General features: G+C 37.3%; 1 protein-coding gene across 2 annotated transcripts in view; it reads right to left on the bottom strand.

Annotated features, from left to right (window-relative positions):
* LOC128644495 (glycerol-3-phosphate acyltransferase 4) overlaps nt 1-23345 on the bottom strand; it is a 49462-nt gene extending 26117 nt beyond the window's left edge. The window contains exons 1-8 of one of the 2 annotated variants that reach the window (XM_053697076.1): nt 23215-23345; nt 19861-20829; nt 18699-18768; nt 10014-10305; nt 7260-7334; nt 5961-6050; nt 1801-1894; nt 1594-1709 (exon numbers count right to left, since the gene is read on the bottom strand). In XM_053697076.1, coding sequence (XP_053553051.1) covers nt 1594-1709; nt 1801-1894; nt 5961-6050; nt 7260-7334; nt 10014-10305; nt 18699-18768; nt 19861-20025 — 902 coding nt within the window. In that variant the 5' untranslated portion in view covers nt 20026-20829; nt 23215-23345. Of the gene's footprint in view, nt 1-1593; nt 1710-1800; nt 1895-5960; nt 6051-7259; nt 7335-10013; nt 10306-18698; nt 18769-19860; nt 20830-23158; nt 23178-23214 lie in introns of those variants that run through there. The other variant, XM_053697077.1, reaches the window with a different exon arrangement.
* Between the last annotated feature and the right edge of the window lie 474 nt (nt 23346-23819).

Raw genomic sequence — 23819 nt, 5'->3', positions numbered from 1 at the left:
GTTAGGAACTTGTAAGGTGGGCCTTGCTGCTTTTACAGAACTGCTTTAAAACCACCACTACTCTAGTGAAGAGATTGACGTGGAATACAGCTATACCCAAAATCTTGCTTGTAGCGAAAGAAATCCCAATTTTTCTTCAGACACCAAAACTTCACCTCCTCCATGAACAGAGGTAAAGAGAATGACTGGGTTTTGTGGGAAGGGGAGTGATACTTAAAGGGACACTGAACCCAATTTTTCTTTTTTTCTTTTGTGATTCAGATAGAGCATGCAATTTTAAGCACCTTTCTAATTTACTCCTATTATGAATTTTTCTTCGTTCTCTTGCTATCTTAAATAAAAGCCATCTAAGCTTTTTTGGGTTAAGAACTCTGGACAGCACTTTTTGATTGGTGGATGGATTTTTTCCACCAATCAGCAAGGACAACCCAGGTTGTTCACCAAAATGGGCCGGCATCTAAACTTAGATTCTTGCATTTCAAATAAAGATACCAAGAGAATAAAGAAAATTTGATAATAGGAGTAAATTAGAAAGTTGCTTAAAAATTCATGCTCTGAATCACAAAAGAAAAATGTTGGGTTCAGTGTCCCTTTAACAGCTTGGCTGTGGTGCTCTTTGCCTCCTCCTCCTGGCCAGGAGTGATATTCTCAACAGTAATTGACGCCATGGACTCCCCATATCTTAGGAAAGAAAACAGTGTTAAACTCATATCTGTAAGGCAAGTAGATCACTAACACAGCACCTCTGGCCGCACACGGCACAGCACTTTCTCCAATGAGGCGACGTTTTCACATCTAGACCAATGGCCGTGCTAGGATGTCAGTTGACACATACAGCTATTGGTCTAGAGGTGGAAACGTCACCTCATTGAAGAAAGTGCTGTACCGTGGGCGGCCGGAGGTGCCGAGTTAGCAATCTACTTTCCTTACAGATAGGGTGAGTTTAACATGTACATGTTTTTTTATGAAACGTTGAGAGAAACTGTTTATTTTTAGTGATGGTAAATTCTAGCGTTTATTATATGCTTGGGTTTACCATCATTTTAAGCACCTTTAGGGTGGCATTTTGTTGAGTTCCACTCCATTCTAAAAACAAACAGCGGTTGATAAGACTGGGGGATGTGCGTAGTTTTTGAAGCACATGGTCGCAGGGACGATCATGTGCTTCATTTCCCTTTTTTTTTTTTTTTTTTTTCCCTTTACGATCGGCACTTGGATGGTTGGTTCTGTCCTGAAGTGGTTAAAATAAAATAAAATAATAAAAATAATGCTAAATCCTACTATTTAATGGGCATTGTAGACAGAACTGAAATTTTAGTATTGATTAGAAGCATTTTTAACGTATACTTCAACAAAAATGCATCTAGTAAAAGTTATATAGTTTTGTGATTTTGCAACAACTATTACTGTGCACATGATATACAGATTTTACTTTATGTCACATGCTCTTTTCAGGTTGCCATATACTTCCTTAAGCAACAATACTTCAAATTCAAAATGAAATGGATTTAATTTCAGTTTCTACCAAAATGTGCTTTTAAAATGTGTGCAACATAATTTTCTACTTCAATATTAACTTTGCTGCATGATCACCTTTCAGCCACAAGATGGCGGTCCTTGACCTCAGAGCGCTCAAACCAAACGTGTGGACATGCCTTTACCATTGCTCTTTGAATTATTCCCAGAAGACCCCCATGGATCTGCCCTACCTGTAGACAAAAAAGAAACATAGAAGTACTAAGCAAAGTTTCAAACACATTCTTACTACAAACACATACACAAAAAAAAAATGTAACCCACCATTGCATAGTATCCATCACTGGCCAGTATTATAACATCAATTGGAGAAGTATGATTAGCTACGCAGATGCCACCCTTCCTAGGACGATTTTCACTGTAGAAAAATGGCAGTTAAATACTCACAAATTAAAAAGCTCTTCAGAAAACATGCTGATAATAATAATAGTAATAATGAGATTTTTTTTAAGTAACTTGCCACTCTTTATGGATATTTACAAATTTGAATTGGTCACTTACGACACACACATTGGAACTTTTTATATTGCTGCACAGATAAAATGTAATGAGGACACAGCTTTCCTAAAATAAAGGGAGCACGGGTCATGGGCAGAAAACTAAAAATAATTCATGGAGTATCTCATGAGTAGTAAAGTTATTCCAGAAAATGATGCCGGGAGCTATTGAGCCATTATGTCATTTTCTTAGCAAAAGGGAGCTAAACAGATGTATAAAAAGCCGAGTGTCAGTATCTCTAAAAATGTAGGAAACTAAAGTTGCCTGGAAGAGGAGATAATCTACAACAGATGTAGTACTAGTCACTAGGTAGGTATGTGCATTAGGATCCTTCATGAGGATCCGAATGCGGAAGTAAGGAGCCCATCATTCCATTTGGATATTTTCGGAGGATTGATTCCTCTAGAAGATACCCTCTCTAAGCTCTGGATTTGCACAGATCTAAGAATGGGGATCTTTTATAGGAATAAATCCGGCTACGAAAATGTCAGAAGGGAACAAGCAGCTCCTTACGTCCGCATTCGGATCCTCACGAAGGATCAGAATGCACATACCTACTGCTCACTTCATTTGGGCATTATAGAAATATCCTCAGCTTTACCACTGCCAAGCAAAGGTTTGTCCAATGTCCATTTACTAATAAACGAAGCCTCTTATTGCAGAAGGCAACACAATTGCCTGCTGCAATTCTACTATGTAAAAGATGTCTTAAAGGGACAGTAAACACAAGAATTTTTGTTGTTTAAAAAGGTAGATAATCCCTTTATTACCCATTCCCCAATTTTGCATAACCAACACAGTTATAATAATAATCTTTTTACCTCTGATTAGGAGCTTCACGTGCCGGAGCTCAATGTTATCTATATGAAACACATGAACTAATGACCTCTAGTGGTGAAAAACTATCAAAATGCTTTCCGATTAGAGGCAGTCTTCAAGATCTAAGAAATTAGCACATGAACCTCCTAGATTTAGCTTTCAACGAAGAATACCAAGAGAACAAAGCAAAATTGTTAATAAAAGTAAATTGGAAAGTTGTTTAAAATGACATGCCCTATTTAAATCATGAAAGTTTTTTTTTTTTACTTTACTGTCCCTTTAATGTCTTACTCTGCACTTTGAGGCTTTCTGGTCTTCCAGTGGTAGGTTCGCAAAGGACAGCAGTTGTGAGGTCGTTATAACATTTTTTTGTTCTCAAATATGATACACATGGAATAGCCCAAACTCAGAAGCACTTCTCCACCGCCCCTCTAAGATGCAGCAGGCTAATGTAAAAATAGCCAGCAACATTAAACACTATTGCATTTTTACTGAGGGTTGGTGGGGTGCATTAACGCAAACCCTGTTTCACCCCGAGTTTCACCTAGATGGACTAGTGACTTCTCATATGAAGGACACATGCACCACTGGGGAGACACAAAAAATAGAATCAATTAAAGCTAATTTGTTGAGATTTAACTCTGTTTAAACAGCCAATCAACTGAAAACATTTATAAGGCGAGCTTCCCATCACCACAACAATATACCATACAGAATAAACATTTTTGTTAAAAAAAGCACACAGTATATTTGTCCCTTGGATAAAATAATTCTCTCTTTATACAAACAGCAGAGTATGTTTTTAACTATATCCATTATACTGAGCTACCCCAAGGCAGAACATGAAGTGATCTGAGACGTCATTGCAGAAAATGCATCATGTCTGCAGAAAGAACAGGGCACATGCAGGAACTGTATGCACTTTAACTTTGCAGCACTGCTCCACATTAGACTGTTCTCTTCAAACAGAGCTGTAATCTGGCTGCACTGTGTAAGTGCATTCAGAGCAAAGTGCTGTTTGAAGTGAGCAGTCCATTGATTGTTGACTGGCTCTCAGATTTTTTCAAACCTGCCCCTTAGCCTTTCCCAGTCTGTAAGACATTCGTATGAGCAATGCACCTTTTTTCTGACTACATTTCTATCTTTATACAAACAGCAGAGTATGTTTTTAACTATATCCATTATACCGAGCTAGCTACCTGAAACCTTAAACCTAATACAGAAAATGTACGCGGTCAGACCAGGATAAAATGTAAAATATACAACTAGAAGAGTTGCTAGGTGTCTAGTATATGGAGGCAGGCTCAATAACATGAATGTGTCTAGCACTATATGGCAAAAGTATTTGCAAAAATAAAGCTACAAAGGTTGCAGGATAATTTTCCCCTGAGAAAAGTACAAAAGCAGAAACTGCAGGACATAATGAGAAACCACTGGCTCATTATGAGAGGATAGTGCTTAAAAGGGACATACAACTCAAATAATTGATTTTAGGATTCAGATACAGCAAACAATTTTAAACAACTTTCTTATTTACTTCTATTATCTAATTTGCTTTGTTCTCTGTGTTGAAAAGGATACCTAGGTAGGCTTAGGAGCTAGCTGCTTATTGATGCACATTTATGTCTGTTGTAATTGATTTACCGGTGTGTTAAGCTAGCTCACAGTAATGCATTGCTGTTCCTTCAATAAAGGATACCAAGAGAATGAAGCAAAATTGATAACTGAATCAATTGGAAAGTTGTTTAAAAATTGTATGTTATGTCTGTATCATGAAAGAAAAAAATTGTGGGTTTTGTGAATCTTTCATTCACAGCAGTAGTACATGCACCACACAAAGGTCAATATGTCAGTCTTCAACAAATTTAGCTTTACAAACAGCACAACAACTAATTTCTTAACTTTACTACTGCATCTTGAAACATTATAACAACAAAAGTCAATGCAGAAAGTATAAAATGTAATTTAACTTAAAGCAAGGGTATGGATGGCAAATAGGCATAAGTGAGAAAAATGCTACAGAATGTCAGACAATCACTCTGAAGATGTCACCAGCGCAACATACTGTTTAAGTACAAGTTAAGATTGTCACAAAACCAAAGGAGCTTTTTAAAGCAGGTGTTTCCAATCTTTTTTAAATCATGGACTACATAGGAATTTCTTCCTGTGCAAGGCCGCTTAACAAATATTTGATCATTTTGACTTTAGTGACCATTTAGTGTAAACAAGGGACTAGCTCCAGCTGTAATGTTAGTATTGAGTGCATTCATTAGCAAACAGGGACAGATTTATAGCAGATAGCCTTGAGAAATCAGCAGAGTACAGTTTAAAGTTCTGAGAATTAGAAATTGCTCAAATGTATAGAGATAAATAACATTAAAAGGGGGCAAAATTAATAATAATTAAAGTATATTGCAAAGTTGTTTCATTATACATCACTACACATGTTATATACAAATTTCAAGGTGTTTACCGTCCTTTTAAGACTTAAAAGGGACAGTATACACTAGGTTTTTCTTTGCATAAATGTTTTGTAGATGATCCATTTATATAGCCCATACAGGGTTTTTTGTTGTTGTTTTTTTAAAATGTAGTTTTGCTTATTTTTAAATAACATTGCTCTGATTTTCAGACTTCAAACAAAGCCCCAAAGTTTTATCAGAATACTGTCAGCTACCTACTCCAGCTTGCTTCTGTTTGTGTAAAGGGTCTTTTCATATGCAAAAGAAGAGGGAGGGGGTCTGCCATTTCCCACTTGCAGTGGGTGTTCCAGCTACCTATTTAACCGAGCTAAACTGGGAGCTTCTAAGTAAGTTTTTAAAAACAGTTTTATACTGGAGCTTTAGATCAGTATCTGCGCATATTTTTCTTTATAGTAGAGTCTATTACATGCAGTTATATGAAAATTGGTGTATATTGACTCTTTAAGGAAAATGGAGGACAATTTAACTTGGAGCAATTGTTTACAGTTAGTATTTGCATTATTTCCAGCATTCTCTCTCAGACTTGCTTAGTTGTGTTTCGTATAACATACTGGTTTTACAATCATTTCTCTAAAAGCCTAGTTGCATCAAGCTTTTGACATGTTAGAAGAGTGCACCACTTACCTGCCGTGATAAGTAATGATTGCGGTCAAAGCACGCACACAGATTCGGTAACACATAAGATGAACATGCTTACTCAGGAACTCTTTAAATCTACAGAGAAAAATATGTAGATAATAATGAACAACTATCATATTAACATCATAACATAACGCTTTGAGATAAACAAATGTGAATAGGGCTTGATGTGGAAAATGCACTAGAACCCCAATTTTTGTTTCGTTATGTAATCTCTTCATGCAATGTATAAGGTTAACCAAAGACCAAATGTTTCTGAAATGGCTTACTGCAAATACATACTTACTATATAACGCATTAGTCAAAAGACTGCAATGTCATATGAAGGTTAAAGGGGCATTAAAGTAAAATACATTTTCATAATTCAGATAGAGCATATCATTTTACAACTTTCCAATGAACTACTATATCAAATTCACTGGATACACTTGGTATCACTTGTTGAGCAGCATACCTTGGTAGGGTTTCAAAAGCGGACAGTGTACTGAACACTACATGGCAGTATGGCTTCCAACAATGGGTTTGACTAGCCATGTGCATTCAGCTATTTCAGGCCAATCCGAATGCTTAAGATGGCAGCCGCAAGCCACATTTGGCAATTTGCAGAGACAAATTTAGTCTTGAGAAAGTGTAACACACTAAGATCTGGGCAAAACCAGATCTAAGTGTGTTGCACTTCCGGCTCTGGCCCTAAATAGCCAAATGCACATGTCTAGTTTCAAAGGGATATGAAACCCACATTTTTTCTTTCACGATTCAATAAGAGCCAAGTTGCTTAAAATTGCACGCTCCATCAGATTCATGAAATCAAAAAATGTGGGTTTCATATCCCTTTAATAATGTTATACACTACTGAACACTAGAGGGCAATAGTGTTTACTATGCCGTATGACGCTAATACAAATATTGGTGCCATATAGTTTTCAATACATACCCACACTCCTGAGTCTACCTAGGTATGCTCATCAGAAAGGATGCCAAGAAAAGGAAGTTGAACTGATATTAGTAAATTGGAATGTAGGTTGAAATGTTATGCTCCATTTGAGTAATAAAATGTTCAAGTCCTTTTCGGCCTTCATAAAAGTCTAGGGTGCTGGAAGGATTTTAGTTTTGAAACAACCTAACAAAAATGAACTGATGTTTTTAATTTGCACGTTATCAACTTGTACTTCAGATATTAACCTTGCCAAGCAGGAGAACATTTACATACACAAACCAGAAAAGTATCAGACTATACATAATGTAGACATACAAAACATTTAAAAAGAGAAAAGTTTTATTTACCGTCCATTGGGTAGATATCCAACTATTGTAGTACCAAGAACCAGAAGGCTGATACCCGTGACAGCGAGAGCTATCCTACAAATGAAAGGATATTCTAATCATAAATGAAATTATATCCAAAACATTAACATAACCCCTATCCATATCGAAAAAGGACTGAGTTTCCACCATATACAAATAGAGCCATTTGCCTATAGAGCACCGAAAACTGCAATCTACACAGCTAATCAGCTTTTATACTATACTTTTATACTATACTTTATAGCGTGTGTGTGTTAGATATATACACATACACATATATATATATATATAAAAACATATATACACACACACTAAACATTACAGAAAGAGCATGTTTGTGCACAACTGACAAATGGACCATAAGCTAACTGGCTGACTGCTTTGTTTTTTAGCATAGGAATATAAAAACAAAATAAATATATATATATATATATATATATATATATATATATATATATATATATATATATATATATATATATATATATATATATATATATAATTATATTTATATACACATACACACACAGCGAGACATACACACACATATATATATATATATATATATATATATATATATATATGTGTTAAATGAATAGGGAAAAAGGGGGAATAGGGAATATTCAAATTGGCGCAACACTCAATAATATAATATTTATAACTGAATAGTATGTGACAGATTTGGTACACAAAGATATATATCAAAATGCAGCCATCTGTTTCAGGAATAACCTAAATGTTGGCAGATGTGACTTCGCTTGGTATTTTAAATGTTGTAATAACAACAGCCTAAGCGTATAGTATGTGGTGATAAAAATAATGATAATGATAAGGCAATTTCAATATTGAGTTTAGATCACAAATAATAACCCAATAAAGTACAAATTATAAGTCCAATATTTGTAGAAAACTTCAATAGCTGTAGGTGGATGCGAGTAATACAAATGTTTAGGCAAATGAAACAATGTGTCCACAACGAGCCCGTTGGGAGTATACTTACACTCCGTTACCTCAATCTGATGAGGTAAGTGCCGCGCAGTGTATAGGTAGTTCTCCCTCCTGGTATCTGTGGTGTAGTGGAGCGGTGTCCTCTTATAATCCAGAGATCTCTTAGGTGTTCTCTCTCGAATTTGGCTCAATCCTTCTATAGCACTGGGAGGGTTTTCCTTACAAGGCAATGAGTTGTTGTTGTCCCACAGAATTGTGCACTTCCTTATCTCTTCTATATCCCACTGGGAGTGTAATTTCTTCTGCTGGCTGTGTTTACAAAGCTTATCTATAGCTTGGATCTGCGGCCACAAACTTTCAGAATAGGTGGGGATACCACATGGTAAAACCCTCCCAGTGCTATAGAAGGATTGAGCCAAATTCGAGAGAGAACACCTAAGAGATCTCTGGATTATAAGAGGACACCGCTCCACTACACCACAGATACTAGGAGGGAGAACTACCTATACACTGCGCGGCACTTACCTCATCAGATTGAGGTAACGGAGTGTAAGTATACTCCCAACGGGCTCGTTGTGGAACGTGGACACATTGTTTCATTTGCCTAAACATTTGTATTACTCCCATCCACCTACAGCTATTGAAGTTTTCTACAAACATTGGACTTATAATTTGTACTTTATTGGGTTATTATTTGTGATCTAAACTCAATATTGAAATTGCCTTATCATTATCATTATTTTTATCACCACATACTATACGCTTAGGCTGTTGTTATTACAACATTTAAAATACCAAGCGAAGTCACATCTGCCAACATTTAGGTTATTCCTGAAACAGATGGCTGCATTTTGATATATATCTTTGTGTACCAAATCTGTCACATACTATTCAGTTATAAATATTATATTATTGAGTGTTGCGCCAATTTGAATATTCCCTATTCCCCCTTTTTCCCTATTCATTTAACATTTTATTCTATCAAGTTTACTGTCCTTGGGGGCACAGTTTTCTTTAGATAGATATTCATAGGCAGCAAATCTAACACTATAGTTACAACTGAATATATATCTTTAGGGTGTTCTTACAGCGCCACACCTACATCCATCTTTTCTGCATATATATATATATATATATATATATATATATATATATATATATATATATATATATATATATATATATATATATATATATATATATATATATATATATATATAATTTTTCTTAAACAAATTTTCAATGTACTTCTAATATTTAATTTGTTTCCTTCTCTTGTCATCCTTTGCTGTAAGGTTTATCTAGGAAAGCTCAGGAGCAGCAAAGAACCTAGGTTCTAGCTGTCGATTGGTAATAGCTGTCATTAGCTCACCCATGTGTTCAGTTAGAAACCAGTAGTGCATTGCTGCTCCTTCAACAAATGATACCAAGAGATTGGACCACATTTGATAATAGAAGTAAACTGGAAAATTGTATGTTCTACCTAAATCCTAAAAGAACATTTTGGGTTTCATGTCCTTTTAAGCTGGCACCCAAAACCACATTTGACAAGTGGAACAGCTAAAATTACTAAGCTATAAGTTGCGAATAGCTTCAAGAAAAAGCTCACATGTAACAGTGAAACAATTTTGGCATTTAAAGAGACAAAACATTTTTCTCGTAAAGCCATGTTAATAACATGTTCATAGCCAAAACATTTGACTAAAAACATCTATCAATTCTTTTTCTTCATAAGAATTTGAGTAACCTGTACTAAGAGTACAATAATCTGTACACAGCAGTTACCTAAGAGGCAGGAGAAAGGTGTATCGGATAAGCATTCCCAACCCCCACAATACAGTTAGACGAAGGCTGATGTGCTGGAAGTTGTAGTTTGTTCGGCTTAATAGATTCCAGGTCTCCAATTCTTCTGCTGTGAAGCGCTTGGTTACCTCATCATCCATAATCCTAACCATGCCCTGCCGGCAGAAGTAAAAAATGTCTGCTAGCTCAAACTCCGGCCCATCCATGGAATGCCCATTTCCACGCAGCTCTGAGATACCCTCTTCTAGGGATGTCCTTTCCTTGGCAATAATACCTGAGTTTGGTAGACAGAAAGAGAGAAAAGTGGAAAAATGAAATGAGTGGAAGGAATGAGTAAGAAAATAAAAAAATATTAAATGGACATGAAACCCACAATATTTATTTCTTGATTCAGATAGAGAATACAATTTTCCAATTTACTTCTATTATCTAATTTGCTTCAGTCTTTAGATCAGGGGTCGACAATATTGTTTAAAATTTAGGAGCCAGTCATGCTTTTAGGAGCCAGACAGTGGTAACTGTATATAGAAATATGGAGAATAATTCAAAAAGTTAGGAGCCAGAGGTAAAATTCAAGGAACCAGTGGCTACCTGGCTCCTGGGCTCATTGAGCCCTGCTTTAGATATCCTTTTTTTAAAGAAATAGCAATGTACATGGGTGAGCCAATCACAAAAGACATCTATGAGCAGCCTTTCTCACCAATCAGCATCTACTGAGCCTATTCAAGAGAATGAAGCAAATTAAATAGAAGTAAATAAATAGAATTTGGAGAGTTGTTTAAAAAAGAAAAAAAAAAATGTGTGTTTTATATCCCATTAAAGAAAGAGTGTATCATCTACAAAAAAAAAAATTTGCCATACTGCCCTATTTGCTTTTGCCACAAACTACTTTAAAATGATTTGAAACTAAAAATTAAACTTTCACGGTTCAGATACAGAATGTAGTTTTGTGAGACTTTCGCAGACTCAATAGCAGTGGCTACACATATATGCCTCCTGTCATTGGCTCACCAGATGCATTTATCTAGGTCTCAGTAGTACACTGCTGCTCAGAGGCTGAATTCAACTGTGTTTTTACCCATTTGCAGTGGTTAAACACAGTTCTATGCAAGCAAAAGTGCAATAATAAAATGCTCCATCATATCTCTTTAAAGGACGGGTAAATACATTAGATTTGCATAATCAGCAAATGCATGATAAAAACACAATGCAATAGCACTTAGTTTAAACTTCAAATAATTAGATTTTTTTCTGACAAATTTCCAAGTTATGTAAATTTCCACTCCCCCTGTATCATGTGACAGCCATCAGCTAATCACAAATGCATACATTCTGTGAATTCCTGCACATGCTCAGTAGGAGCTGGTGACACAAAAAAATGTAAATACTGTATAAGAAGACTGTGCACATTTTGTTAGTGGAAGTATATTGGAAAGTTGTTATAAAATTGCATGCTCTATCTAAAGCATCAAAAATGTATTTTGACTTCAGTGTCCCTTTAATGGCTTGCTTAAAAATGTTAATTGCAAACTAGCTTCTGCCCCCAACATTTTTATGAGAAATCACTAAAGTTAACTATATAATTATAGCTATGTCTGACTAATAATTGTCCAGCGCTATACCTGTAATTTGCCAACACAGTTTCTACATACTCATCATTCCTTTAAGGTTTGTGAAAGTTCTCAAGTAAGAACATGTGAATTAATGTCAAGCTAACTGGTATTTTGCTAACTTCACTGGTGGTGACCATTACTATAATATTTAAGGGAATACTTTAAAAGAAATAGGTCAGTTATGGCACTCACTTAAATTGTTTATAGGCACGATCACTCTAAACTGCTTATTGTGTATGCCAGGCATTTCCCAAGATCTTTGAGCTCTTTAAGAATTTGTAATGTGTTTTATTACAACAATTTTGTGAGATGTCAATTCAGTGAAACAATCTGCTTATTGCCAGCACCATTATAGAACTGGAACATTAACCACTAGATATTAAATGCTAAAAGGAACATGTTTTTGTTGTATCCAAATGATTCTATGTTAAAATTGATTCCTGATCTACAGATACCCCTGTACTGTGAAATTGTTTTTGGTTATATGGTGTGTAATTTGTCCACCAACACAGCTGTGGGTGTTTTCTATTAAATAGACCAGTATTGCACATCCTGTAAGTTTCAAAATACAAAATTTTACTTAACCCCTTAAGGACCAGACCATTTTTAAATTTCTTACCCTTAAGGACCAGGGCTATTTTTACATTTCTGCTGTGTTTAGCTGTAATTTTTCTCTTACTCATTTACTGTACCCACAAATATTATATATTACATACCGTTTTTCTCGCCATTAAATGGACTTTCTAAAGATACCATTATTTTCATCATATCTTATAAATTTACTATAAACATTTTTTATAAAATGATCAAAAAAATTGAAAAAAAAACCACACACTTTTTCTAACATTGACCCCCAACATATGTTACACATCTACAAACCACTAAAAAAACACTCATGCTAAATAGTTTCCAATTTTTTTTCCTGAGTTTAGAAATACCCAATGTTTACAATGCTTTTTTTTGCAAGTTATAGGGCAATAAGTACAAGTAGCACTTTGCTATTTTAAAAAAAAAAAAAAAAATTCAAAATTAGAGAGTTACATTTTAACACTGATATCTGTCATGAATCCCTGAATATCACTTGACATGTATATATTTTATTTAGTAGACAACCCAAAGTATTGATCTAGGCCCATTTTGGTATATTTCATGCCACCATTTTACCGTCAAATGCTTTTTCACTAACTTTTTCACAAACTTTAGGTTTCTCACTGAAATTATTTACAAACAGCTTGTGCTATTATGGCAAACATGGTTGTAAATGCTTCTCTGGGATCCCCTTTATTCAGAAATAGCAGACATTTATAACTTTGGCATTACTTTTAAAAGCTAAGCGTTTCTTATGCTATGATTCTACTGATTACCGCTTCTGCAAACCTTTGTCATCTTGACCTATATCCATTGCCAGGACAGCAGGGGTGGTTTGCATATTTCGCTCTATAGCCCCATGTTAGCTTTGACAGCTTAGACCCCTTGCAAGAAGGTTCACAGAAGGCTAACAGCTCATTGGAACAACTCCCGTCTGACTGAACTCCCCATTGGATGAGCAGGATCACGTGGATGCTTACACGCACCGCTTCACAGGTCGAGGGAGTTGACTCCAAACAGGGAGCAGAACTACACACAAAGTCTCAGATACACATCCGGGACATCGGAGGACACCGGGACCGGTAAGTGGATACAAGTGTATCCTGAATAATGGCGTTTTAGGCCATTATGTTCTAAAACAGTAAGATTGTCTTGAAAAAGGCTGTCTAGAACAGCCGAAACGTCGACTTTGCGATGTTGTGAAATACATAAATAAAAAGAAATATTTTTGGAAAAGACCTGGGAGTGCCCTCCCACTTCTTCCACTAATATATATCTATATACAGACACCAATTTTCTGTAGTGTAGCTTCCCCCCCTCAATACCCCCTCCAGGATTACTTTCCAAAAAAAAAAAAAAAAAAAAAAAAAAAAAAAAAAAGGATTCCCTTTTCCCTCTCCCTCCTTCGGCCACGCTCCCGAGTCCCGGACCCTTGCACGTTCACGTTGGACACTTGTAGGATACGGAACTCGCACCGGTGATGGGCTGCCTGCCCGCCTCCCTGCTGTGGCTCCCACCCACAAACGATCGGCACCACCGCTGTCCGATGCAGAGAGGGCCTCTCTGCATCGGTAACTCTGCAAATCTATTTCTGCAGTGCCCCACTCATGGGGCAGGCAGAAATAGTGTGATTGCGCCATTTTTAGCGAGATTGCGGCAGAGAGAGAGAGAAGCCCAGGACTGCAGCGATGTACAGGGTAGGTTGATGGTCCTTAAGGTAAGGTACAGGGTACGACGACGCTGGTCGTTAAGGGGTAAAAAAGAACCAGTAAATACAGTAGATTTGCATAATCAACAAATATGTATGATGAAAAGACAATGCACTAGTACTTAGTCTGAACTTCAAATGAGTAGAGATTTTTTTCTGACAAAAAAATTTCTTCAGTTATTTCTATTTCCACTCCTCCTGTATCACGTGATAGTCATCAACCAATCACAAATACTTATATGCTATGATTTCTTGCTCATGCTTAGTAGTAGCTGGTGACTCAAAAAGTGTAAATATAAAAAGACATTTTGTTTGTATAAAGAAAAGCAAGAAACAAACTGAAAAACATAAATTATGCTTACCAGATAATTTAATTTCCTTCTGTACAAGGAGAGTCCACGGATTCATTCCTTACTGTTGGGAAATACTGAACCTGGCCACCAGGAGGAGGCAAAGACACCCAAGCCAAAGGCTTAAAAACCTCTCCCACTTCCCCTATCCCCCAGTCATTCTGCCGAGGGAACAAGGAACAGTAGGAGAAATATCAGGGTAAAAAAAGTTCCAGAAGAAAATTATAATTTAGGGGGCCGCCCATCGGAGAACACGTGCAGGGGCTGTTGACTCTCCTTGTACAGAAGGAAAGGAAATTATCTGGCAAGCATAGTCCAAGGAGAGTCCATGGCTTTATTCCTTACTGTTGGGAAACTCATACAGGGATAAGGAGGTCAAAGAGACCTTCTGGCCCTTACGCTTCACAGAATATGCCACAAATAAGAAAAAAGCTTGTTTAAATCCTTATTAGCTTGAAGATAAAATTTCAAGGCACGAACCACATCCAGATTATGAAGTAAACGTTCCTTCGAAGAGGAAGGATTAGGACACAAAGAAGGGACCACAATCACTTGATTGATTCTGCAGTCTGACATGACTTTAGGGAGAACCCCTAACTTAGTCCGTAGGACAGCCTTATCCGAAAGGAACACCAGATAAGGAGGCTCACATTGCAAGGCAGCAATCTCAGATAATCTGCGCGCCGAAGCAATAGCTAGTAGAAAGAACTTTCCAGGACAACAACTTAATATCTATTTCATGCATAGGCTCAAAACGGAGCCTCCGCTGCAAAATTAAAACTTGCATGATTCAGATAGAGCATGTCATTTTAAGACACTTTTAAATTCACTTCTATTTTCAAAATGTGCTTTGTTCCCTTAGTATCCCTTGTTAAAAATTTAACACACACATATCATACACTAGTGGGAGCTGCTGCTAATTGGTGCCTGCACACATTTTTCTCTTGTGATTGGCTAAATAGATATTTTCAACTGTCAGTAGTGCAGTAGTGCAATGCTGTCCCTTCAGCAATGGATAACAAGAGAATGAAGAAAATTTGATAATAGAATTAAATTGGAACGTTGTTAAAAAAAAATTATATTCTATCAGAATCATAAAAGAAAATTTTGGGGTTTACTATCCCTTTAAGAACCAGATTCAGACTCCAAGGGGGAGCCGAAGATCTGAACACAGGTCTGATAATAAATGAGAGCCTTAACAAAAGACTGAACATCTGGAAGCTCAGAGAGCCTCTTGTGTAGTAAAAGGCCGAAATCTGTCCCCTCAGGGAACTGGCCGAAAGACACTTCTCCAGACCAGCAACAGTCTGCCCCCTACACGATACAGCTTTGGATCGGGGGCCGACCCTTCATGCCGACTTGTTCTCGGCGGGCTTCTTGTTCTGCTCTTGGTTTGCTCTGGCTTAGAGGACTGCTGACGTTGGTACTTCTCAGAACGAAAATTAGATCCTTGTCCTTTAGATTTGTTCTTTTTATCCTGCGGTAGGAAGGCACCCTTGCCCCCTGTAACCGTAGAGATAATGGAGTCCTAGCCTGGACCAAATAAAATGTTTCCCTCAAAAGGGAGGAAAAGTAGTCTTAGAAATTATGTCCGCAGACCAAGACTTCAGCCAGAGCGCCCGATGCGTCTGCACTGAGAAACCAGAGATGTTGGCATCACAGATAAAAGAATTAGCAATTTTCAAAGCCTTAATTCTTTCCTGGATAACGTCGAGGGGACCCTCCACCTCTATCAATTCTGCTAAGGAGTTGCACCAGTAGGCCGTGGCTCCAGCAACCGAGGCAACAGCCGCTGCCGGTTGAAATATCCTGAATGTTGAAACATTTTCCTGAGAAAAGTTTCCATTTTCTAAGCCATCGGCTCTCTGAAAGACAAGCTATCCTCAAGAGGGATAGTAGTACGCTTAACTAACGTGGAGATAGCACTATCCACCTTAGGGACGGAACCCCACAACTCCAGCTGAGAGTCTGGGACCAGCAACAATTTTTTAAAGGCAGACAAAGGAGAAAAGGAAGATCCAATTCTATCCCATTCATTTTTAATAATATTTGCCATTTTAACGGGTACGGGAAAAGTTAGCGGTGCTACCCTGTCCTCGTACACTCTGCCTAATTTAAGGATCAAAGGTTCATCAGGAAACTTGGCTTCTGGAACCTCTAATGTAGACAGAACCTCCTTTAGAAGAAAACGTAAGTGTTCAATTTTAAATCTAAAGGCTGGCTCCTCCGCAGACGGAGGCCTACAGGTAGCAGACTCCGATCCAGAAATGTCACCCTCTGAAGACTAAAGTGTGATCCAACCTGAGATACCTGAAAGTCAAACAAATAAAGTAAATCACTGGATGTCCCCTGGACCGGAGAACTATGTTTAACCTTTCGCTTGCGTTAAGCAGGTAAAGCACTAAGGGCCTCAGACATCGCCGTCTTTAACTGCGCTGTAAAGTCTGATGGCAACAGGCTCCCTCCAGACGGAGGATCAGGCGTGCTATGGGAAGCTGCATGAGACTGCTCAGGTGGAGGTGGACGGCTCAGTTGTACTAAAGGGATTAACCCTCAGACAAAATAATCTTGTTGAAGCATATGGAACATAGTTGAGAGGGCGAGCACACCAAGGCCTCCTCACAATATAGACAGGTATTACTATTAGGAATAGAGGGAGTACCCTCAAGGATACCAGGACACAATTAAACGAACTCTCTATTTTTCTCAAAAACGGCACCTATATACCCCCAATGACTGGGGCACTCACCGCCTCCTAGACCCAGGCACCCAGAGAAGAAGCGACCTCTCCAACAGCTAGCTCGGTCAGGAAAGAGAAAACTAAAGTGTGACCACACCCGAGAAAACGAAAGTGTGACCACACCCGGTCACATGGTGCGCAATGCCCCTGCTATGAGAAAAAGCGTGCCAATGCTATTAAGCTGCGCAGCGTTCAAAGTGAAAGTAAAACACCTGTATGTTCCGTTACCGCATAACAGTCTAAGAGCCCAAAAACTAAATCTCACATAAAGCAGCATAAATCAAAGAAACACATTTGTTTAGTCCCCACTGTTCAATAACCTCCCTTCAGGAGATATTAACCCACGATTCTATAAAGATAAAAGGGGTCCACACTGCGACCCTGTCTTCAGCTATTTCAACCAAAATAAAAATTGAAACAATCTTACCAGAATCCGTGCTGTGGAACAGAAACACAGCCTCTCAAGCGCGACAGTCTTGTAGCACCGCTCCTGACATGGACTTGAGTGAAGAAAGCAGACAGTGAAACTCGTCAACACTGGTTGCTTTAGGAGCTGTTAGCAGGCAGTCTAGATGGGTTCGCAGAAAGACTCTCCCTGCATCTCCAGACTCTAACTTTCGTCAATGCTCTCACTGAGAGGCTGACAAGACTACTTAAAACTCCAGTTCCATAACGAAAGGCATATATCTCTCCTGAGGAACAACTCAGGAAATCTTCTGACACTTCTCTGCCATCCTCCAGTGAGGAAAGGCAAAGAATGACTGGGGGATAGGGGAAGTGGGAGAGGTATTTAAGCCTTTGGCTGGGGTGTCTGTGCCTCCTCCTGGTGGCCAGGTTCAGTATTTCCCAACAGTAAGGAATGAAGCTGTGGACTCTCCTTGTATTAAGAAGGAAACATACTAAGGGCCCGAATCTCTAAACTCTCTGGTCTAGTTAGACTATCTAAAAAGGCTCATCAGTACTGCACGGTGCCTAAAAGAGCTTAAAGTGAATGTAAAGTTTCATGAATGAGTGCCCCGTTTTAAAAAATACTATTAAACACAGGGGCACTTTCATTCATGAAACTTTACATTGTTGCGTTTTGTTTTTTTAAAAACTTACCTTTTCTTTAGCAAACACAGACCGGCGATCCCCCGCACGCAGCTCCTCTGTACTTACCTCATCAATGACGAAACCGGCTTCCTCCAATCATGGCTTGCACCCCACAGCGTACATCTCATGAGGCCACGCCGTGATTGGAGGAAGCTGGTTGCATCATTGCTTTGCTAAGTACAGAAGAGCTGGGGACGGAGGATCGCCGGTCTGTGTTTGCTAAAGAAAAGGTAAGTTTTTGTTTGTTTTTTTAAAACACTGCAATATAAAGTTTCATGAATGAAAGTGCCCCTGTTTTTAATAGTATTTTTAAAAATAGAGCACTCATTCATTTAACTTTACGTTCACTTTAACAAAGGCAAACATTAGCTTGTGAGCGGTTTCTCTCCCCTATCAGGGTTCTATGCAAAGAATAGACTCATACATTACAATGTAATGCTCTTATACAATTTATTTACATGATGCATGTTTTTGATTAATCAGCCCTTGTTTGCTAAGTTTGCACTTTAGTAAACACTGCAGCTTTCCAACTACAGTATATAAAAGAGAAAACAAAACAAAAAATTGTATACTTACCGTTAGTTAAAGGTTTATACAGAGCATGGTTTTTCTCTTTTGCTCCTCTTTCTATTCGTAAAGTTGCCCACTGGAAGAGAAAAAAAAAAGTGAAAATTTTAGTTACTATTTTCACTTCCTTTACCCATCTTTCTTTAACTAACGTTACTTATTTGCACTGACATATTCATTCATCTTCAATAAAGAGCCTCATTGGCTATGGGTTCATACTCCTTCACAGTGCCTCTCTTACTTACTATGGTGTCTACATAGTGAGACATAACTTCAAAGTAATGAAAGATGGGCATTCCCTTCAATCTGCTGCCTTATTTCCTTGTACATCAGAACTAAACAAATCCTAGGAACTATAGAACCACAGTAATAACATTTTAACTTTGGATACCTTCTTCTTTTTGGATGATTTACCTATCTATACAGAAACGTATGCTATACAGAAACAAAGCTTGTCCCTTTAAAGAATGTCAAGCTGGAAATTGTTTTAAAGCTGCAAGAAGTATGGAGGATTCACCAACTGGTCTTTCCAATCTTTCAAGTTCTTATGCTACTGAGCCCATTTAGTAAAGAATGTATAGTGTGAGACTCCATAGAATCAAATACGAACTGGATAAACTAGATAGCTTGGATTGCTTAGAAACGCTGGAGAGCTATGTTAGTGAATGTATCTGAGTGTTTAACTAAATGAAAATAAACTATGTTACCATGGATATTGCAAATACATACACAGATGCCCCTAAAATTAAATGAAACCTGATTTATTTTAAGGAGAATTGTTTGTTGCCAAATATTGCACTAGATATTTTTCCTTCTAAACTCACCAGCTTCCAGTTCTCTCTCCCACCTTTCACACAAGGAAAGATGTTGAGATATACTAGAGAATCACTGCACTATATGCCCATGAGTCATATTTAAAAGAAATATATGCATGCATCCTTTTACAAATATGTCCACATGAACAGGTACAGACATGTAGCAAGAAAATAAATTAAAGTGAAGTTTACCGGATATCTATGCAAAATAAGAGTGCTCATTTTAACCATAAACCCATCCACGCTTAATGTAAACAACCAATACATTTATATAAAGATGACAGCACAGTCATAAATCAGGAGTGGATATAAGTTTAATCAAACACTGTTTGCAATGTGCATATTAAAACACTTACTGTAAAGATCTGAAGCAAGGTTTTCATGTACAGTCGGCGAATGCCAAAGGAGACCCCAAAGATGGCAGGAACGATGATAAACACCAAAAGGAGGGTGAACCACAGAGTAAGGGACAGACCCAAGAGGTTACATATCAGACTGTCAAACGGGAGGTAGAAGTTCATGGTGTGTTTGGGTGTGAAAATAGTAGGGAAAGATGGGAAGTGACAAGACTATAAATTCAAAGACTGTGTCACAACGTGCTGGTGGTACAAGCCCTTTTTAGAAGGTAAGTGTAACTTCAAAATAAGAGGTAGAGAAAATCCAATTTTGTTCTCCAAAGCGGACCCAAGGTAGCAAGATGCCAAGAAGAAAAACAGAAAATGACCTCAGACTGATGGTTCCTTATATGCTGTATCTTCCTGATGGTTCAATGTATTTATGCTCTTATTGGTGCTAAATGTTACCAGCAATTATCGATTTGCTATCTCCTGTTAGATTCTTAAATATGGTGGTAGTTGACAGAGCAATAGCATCCTAGAACCCAGTGTGTTGTATCTTTGAGATGCTTTAATATTTGATACTGAAAAGAAGCTGTGACTGGATACGTTCTTTTTAAATACTATCCACACCCCAGTCTATAATTTGTTGGGTTTACAGTATCCAGACTTTTCAGTTCTTTATCTTTGGTGATCACTCTCCATTGCTTTATATGTGGTGCCCACTGGCAAAGACCATTCTCCAGTCCAGTCTTATCTGTGCCTGTCCTGGCACAAGCATCTCCTGATGATCAGTGTCAACGGATGTGGAAATCCTCCCCTGGCAGGGCATATGCTGTCTGCAGTAGCACCACCCTCCTTCTTCTCCTCCTCCTCCTGGGCAAGAATGTGGGATGCAAGTGCCAGCCTTAGAGAGATAGACACAGACAGCAGGCTGTGGGACAGCAGCCAAAAGTCAGGGTCAAAAGGAGACAGGGAGAAAGACAAAAGCTGGATAAAGAGAAAAAAAAAGTAAAACAGAGAAGAAGAAAAAAAGAGAATTAAAAACCATATTAAATGAAACAGTAAAACAAATCAAAACAAGTGTTTTTGTATATGTTGTTGATGTGTGAGTGTCACACTACATGGAAACAACGCAATAGGAAAACTTGAGCATGTGCCTAAGCACGAGTCATGGAACTTTTCTGTCAAATTAAGCTTGTGATTGTGTGTGTGGGAAAAAAAAATATGTTAAAATATTTTTAAGTTTACACCAACAGGAGGACAAATCCTATAAATATATACCACAAACAGTTGTTATTTAGCTTAAATAAAATAGGGGCAGGTGATAGTGAAGAAACAAATGATTTATATCCTTTCTAAAAACTAAACTTTCAGAGGAAATAACAGAAAACGCATGGTGTACTGGTAAAATGGCCTTGTAATAGAAGCATTAGATAATTATAATGTAAAATGACAATAGGCTACATTTTGTTGTTCTGTTGTAGAAGTTTAAAGGGAAAGTAAATTAAAAAATAAACTTTCTTGATTGAGATAGAGCACACAAATTTAAACATATTTCCAGTTTACTTATATTATCAAATTGCCTTTGTTCTCGTGAAATATAAAATATTCATTAAGTGATTCATTTGCTCAATAAATGCTGAATATGGCCACAGGCAGTTGCATTCGGCTCTTTTTGGCATTAAATATGTTTGTGTGAAAGTGCAAGACACAATGATCTGTGCAAACCCACACAAATATTTCTGGTGCCTAAGAGCGCCAAATGCCACTGCCAGCAGCCATATTTGAGGTAGGCTAAGGAGAAGCAGTGCTAGGAGCTAGCTGAATATACATCAGGTGAACCAATGACAAGAGGCATATATGTGGAGCCATCAATAAGCAGCTAGCTCCCAGTAGTGCAATGCTGATCCTAAGACTGCTTAGGTATACTTTTCAACAAAGCAAATTTGATATCAGAAATACATTGTCAAGTGGTTTAAAAATGACATGTTCTATATCAATCAAAAAATGTTAAAGGGACAGTCTACACCAAAATTGTTATTATTTTAAAAGATAGATAACGCTTTTACTACCCATTTCCCAGCTTTGCACAACCAACATTGATATATTAATATACTTTATAACATTTAAACCTCAAAATTTCTACCTGTTTCTAAGCCACTAAAGACAGCTTTTTTATTTGCTTTTCACAACAGAAGACTGCTAGTTCCTGTGGGCCATATAGATAACATTGTGTTCATACCCAAGGAGTTATTTAAAGGGACACTACCCAAATTTTTTCTTTTGTGATTCAGATAGATCATGGTATTTTAAGCAACTTACTAATTTACTCCTATTATCAAATTTTCTTCATTCTCTTGGTATCTTTATTTGAAACGCAAGAAAGTAAGTTTAGATGCCAGCCCATTTTTGGTGATCAACCTGGGTTGTTCTTGCTGATTGGTGGATAAACTCATCCACCAATAAAAAAAAGTGCTGTCCAGAGTTCTTAATAAAAAAGCTTAGATGTCTTCTTTTTAAAATAAAGATAGCAAGAGAACAAAGAAAAATATGAATAAATTAGAAAGTGGCTTAAAATTGCATGCTCTATCTGAATCATGAAAGAAAAAATTTGGGTTCAGTGTCCCTTTAAGAGTTAGCACAACACAATATTAAATATCAATAGATAATAAATTAAAAAAGTCATGTGATCAGGGGGCTGTCAGAAGATGCTTAGATACAAAGTAATCACAGAGGTAAAAAGTATATTAATATAATAACCATGTTGGCTGTGCAAAACTGGTGAATGGATAATAAAGGGATTATCTATCTTTTAAAACAAACATTCTATTGTAGACTGTCCCTTTAATTTTGATTTATCACTTTAACTGCCAGACATCTATACACAAACCAGCAAGTATATGAACTACATTAACCCTTTCCTTAAAGCAAATTACATATATTTCTCCTGTGCAGTCTCTTAACCCAAGCAATACCAATATTAATGAAGAAATCCCCCTTAACTCATACAGCAGCCCCTATTCACCCCCACACACAAACAGCACACAACAGCCCTAAGGAAAATACACACAAACACTATAGAAGCAGAAAAAATAATACAGAAAAGGGCACACAGTTATTTGAGGTAATTTGGAATTTTTGCGTAATGGATACACACACAAACAAAAGACAGCAGAGGGCATGAAAGGGTTAACTTCACAGGGCACAATATTACTTATCTATCAAATAACGTTCTACGTACACATTTCAAATAATTTATCTACTTGGGTGTAACAGTAAAACACAGAGTCATGCACATTCACAGTATGTAACATACACCTGAGTGCGAATGTCAAATGTTTTCTATACGTTATCTGTAGCTCCGGTTCTCACCATGAAAAACATCCGCTCTTTCAGTCCCACCGGCCTGCGCACACCCGGTACTTAGTGAAACGTCAATGCGTAAAGTTACGTATTACAGAGATTGCGCACTGATGGTAGAGATACTAACGAGACCATAACAGATTTGTCCAGTTTTGATAAACAAATGAATAACAGCAAGTGGAAGGTAAGAGAGACACCTGGTGGGAGGAGGACAAACTGCAGCTGAGTTACTCGTCACGCTATTGCTCATTAGCGAGCAGCGAGCCTGTGTCTCCCATGTATAATTACCAGCAGCGTAGTATCTGTACAAGCTCCAATGGAAACTTTTTAGTGAGTGATTGATACGTATAAGGCAAAATAATAAGTGTCATCTGTCACATGGCTCCGATGATGAAAAAGCTCCCTTGCATGTCGAGAAATCACGCAAAATCTTCGGGGACTTATTTTTTGAGTATAATATTGTAATGTGGCTATAAATATATGTGTGTGTGTGTATATATATATATATATATATATATATATATATATATATATATATATGTGTATATATATATATATATATATATTTTATTATTTTTTTTTTTAAACTATATTTACATACCTCCAAACATTTC

The sequence above is a fragment of the Bombina bombina genome, unplaced genomic scaffold, assembly GCF_027579735.1.
Source record: "Bombina bombina isolate aBomBom1 unplaced genomic scaffold, aBomBom1.pri scaffold_913, whole genome shotgun sequence".
Lineage (NCBI taxonomy): Eukaryota > Metazoa > Chordata > Amphibia > Anura > Bombinatoridae > Bombina > Bombina bombina.
The sequence above is the reverse complement of the archived record's forward strand: the minus strand, read 5'-3'. Positions and strand labels throughout refer to the sequence as shown.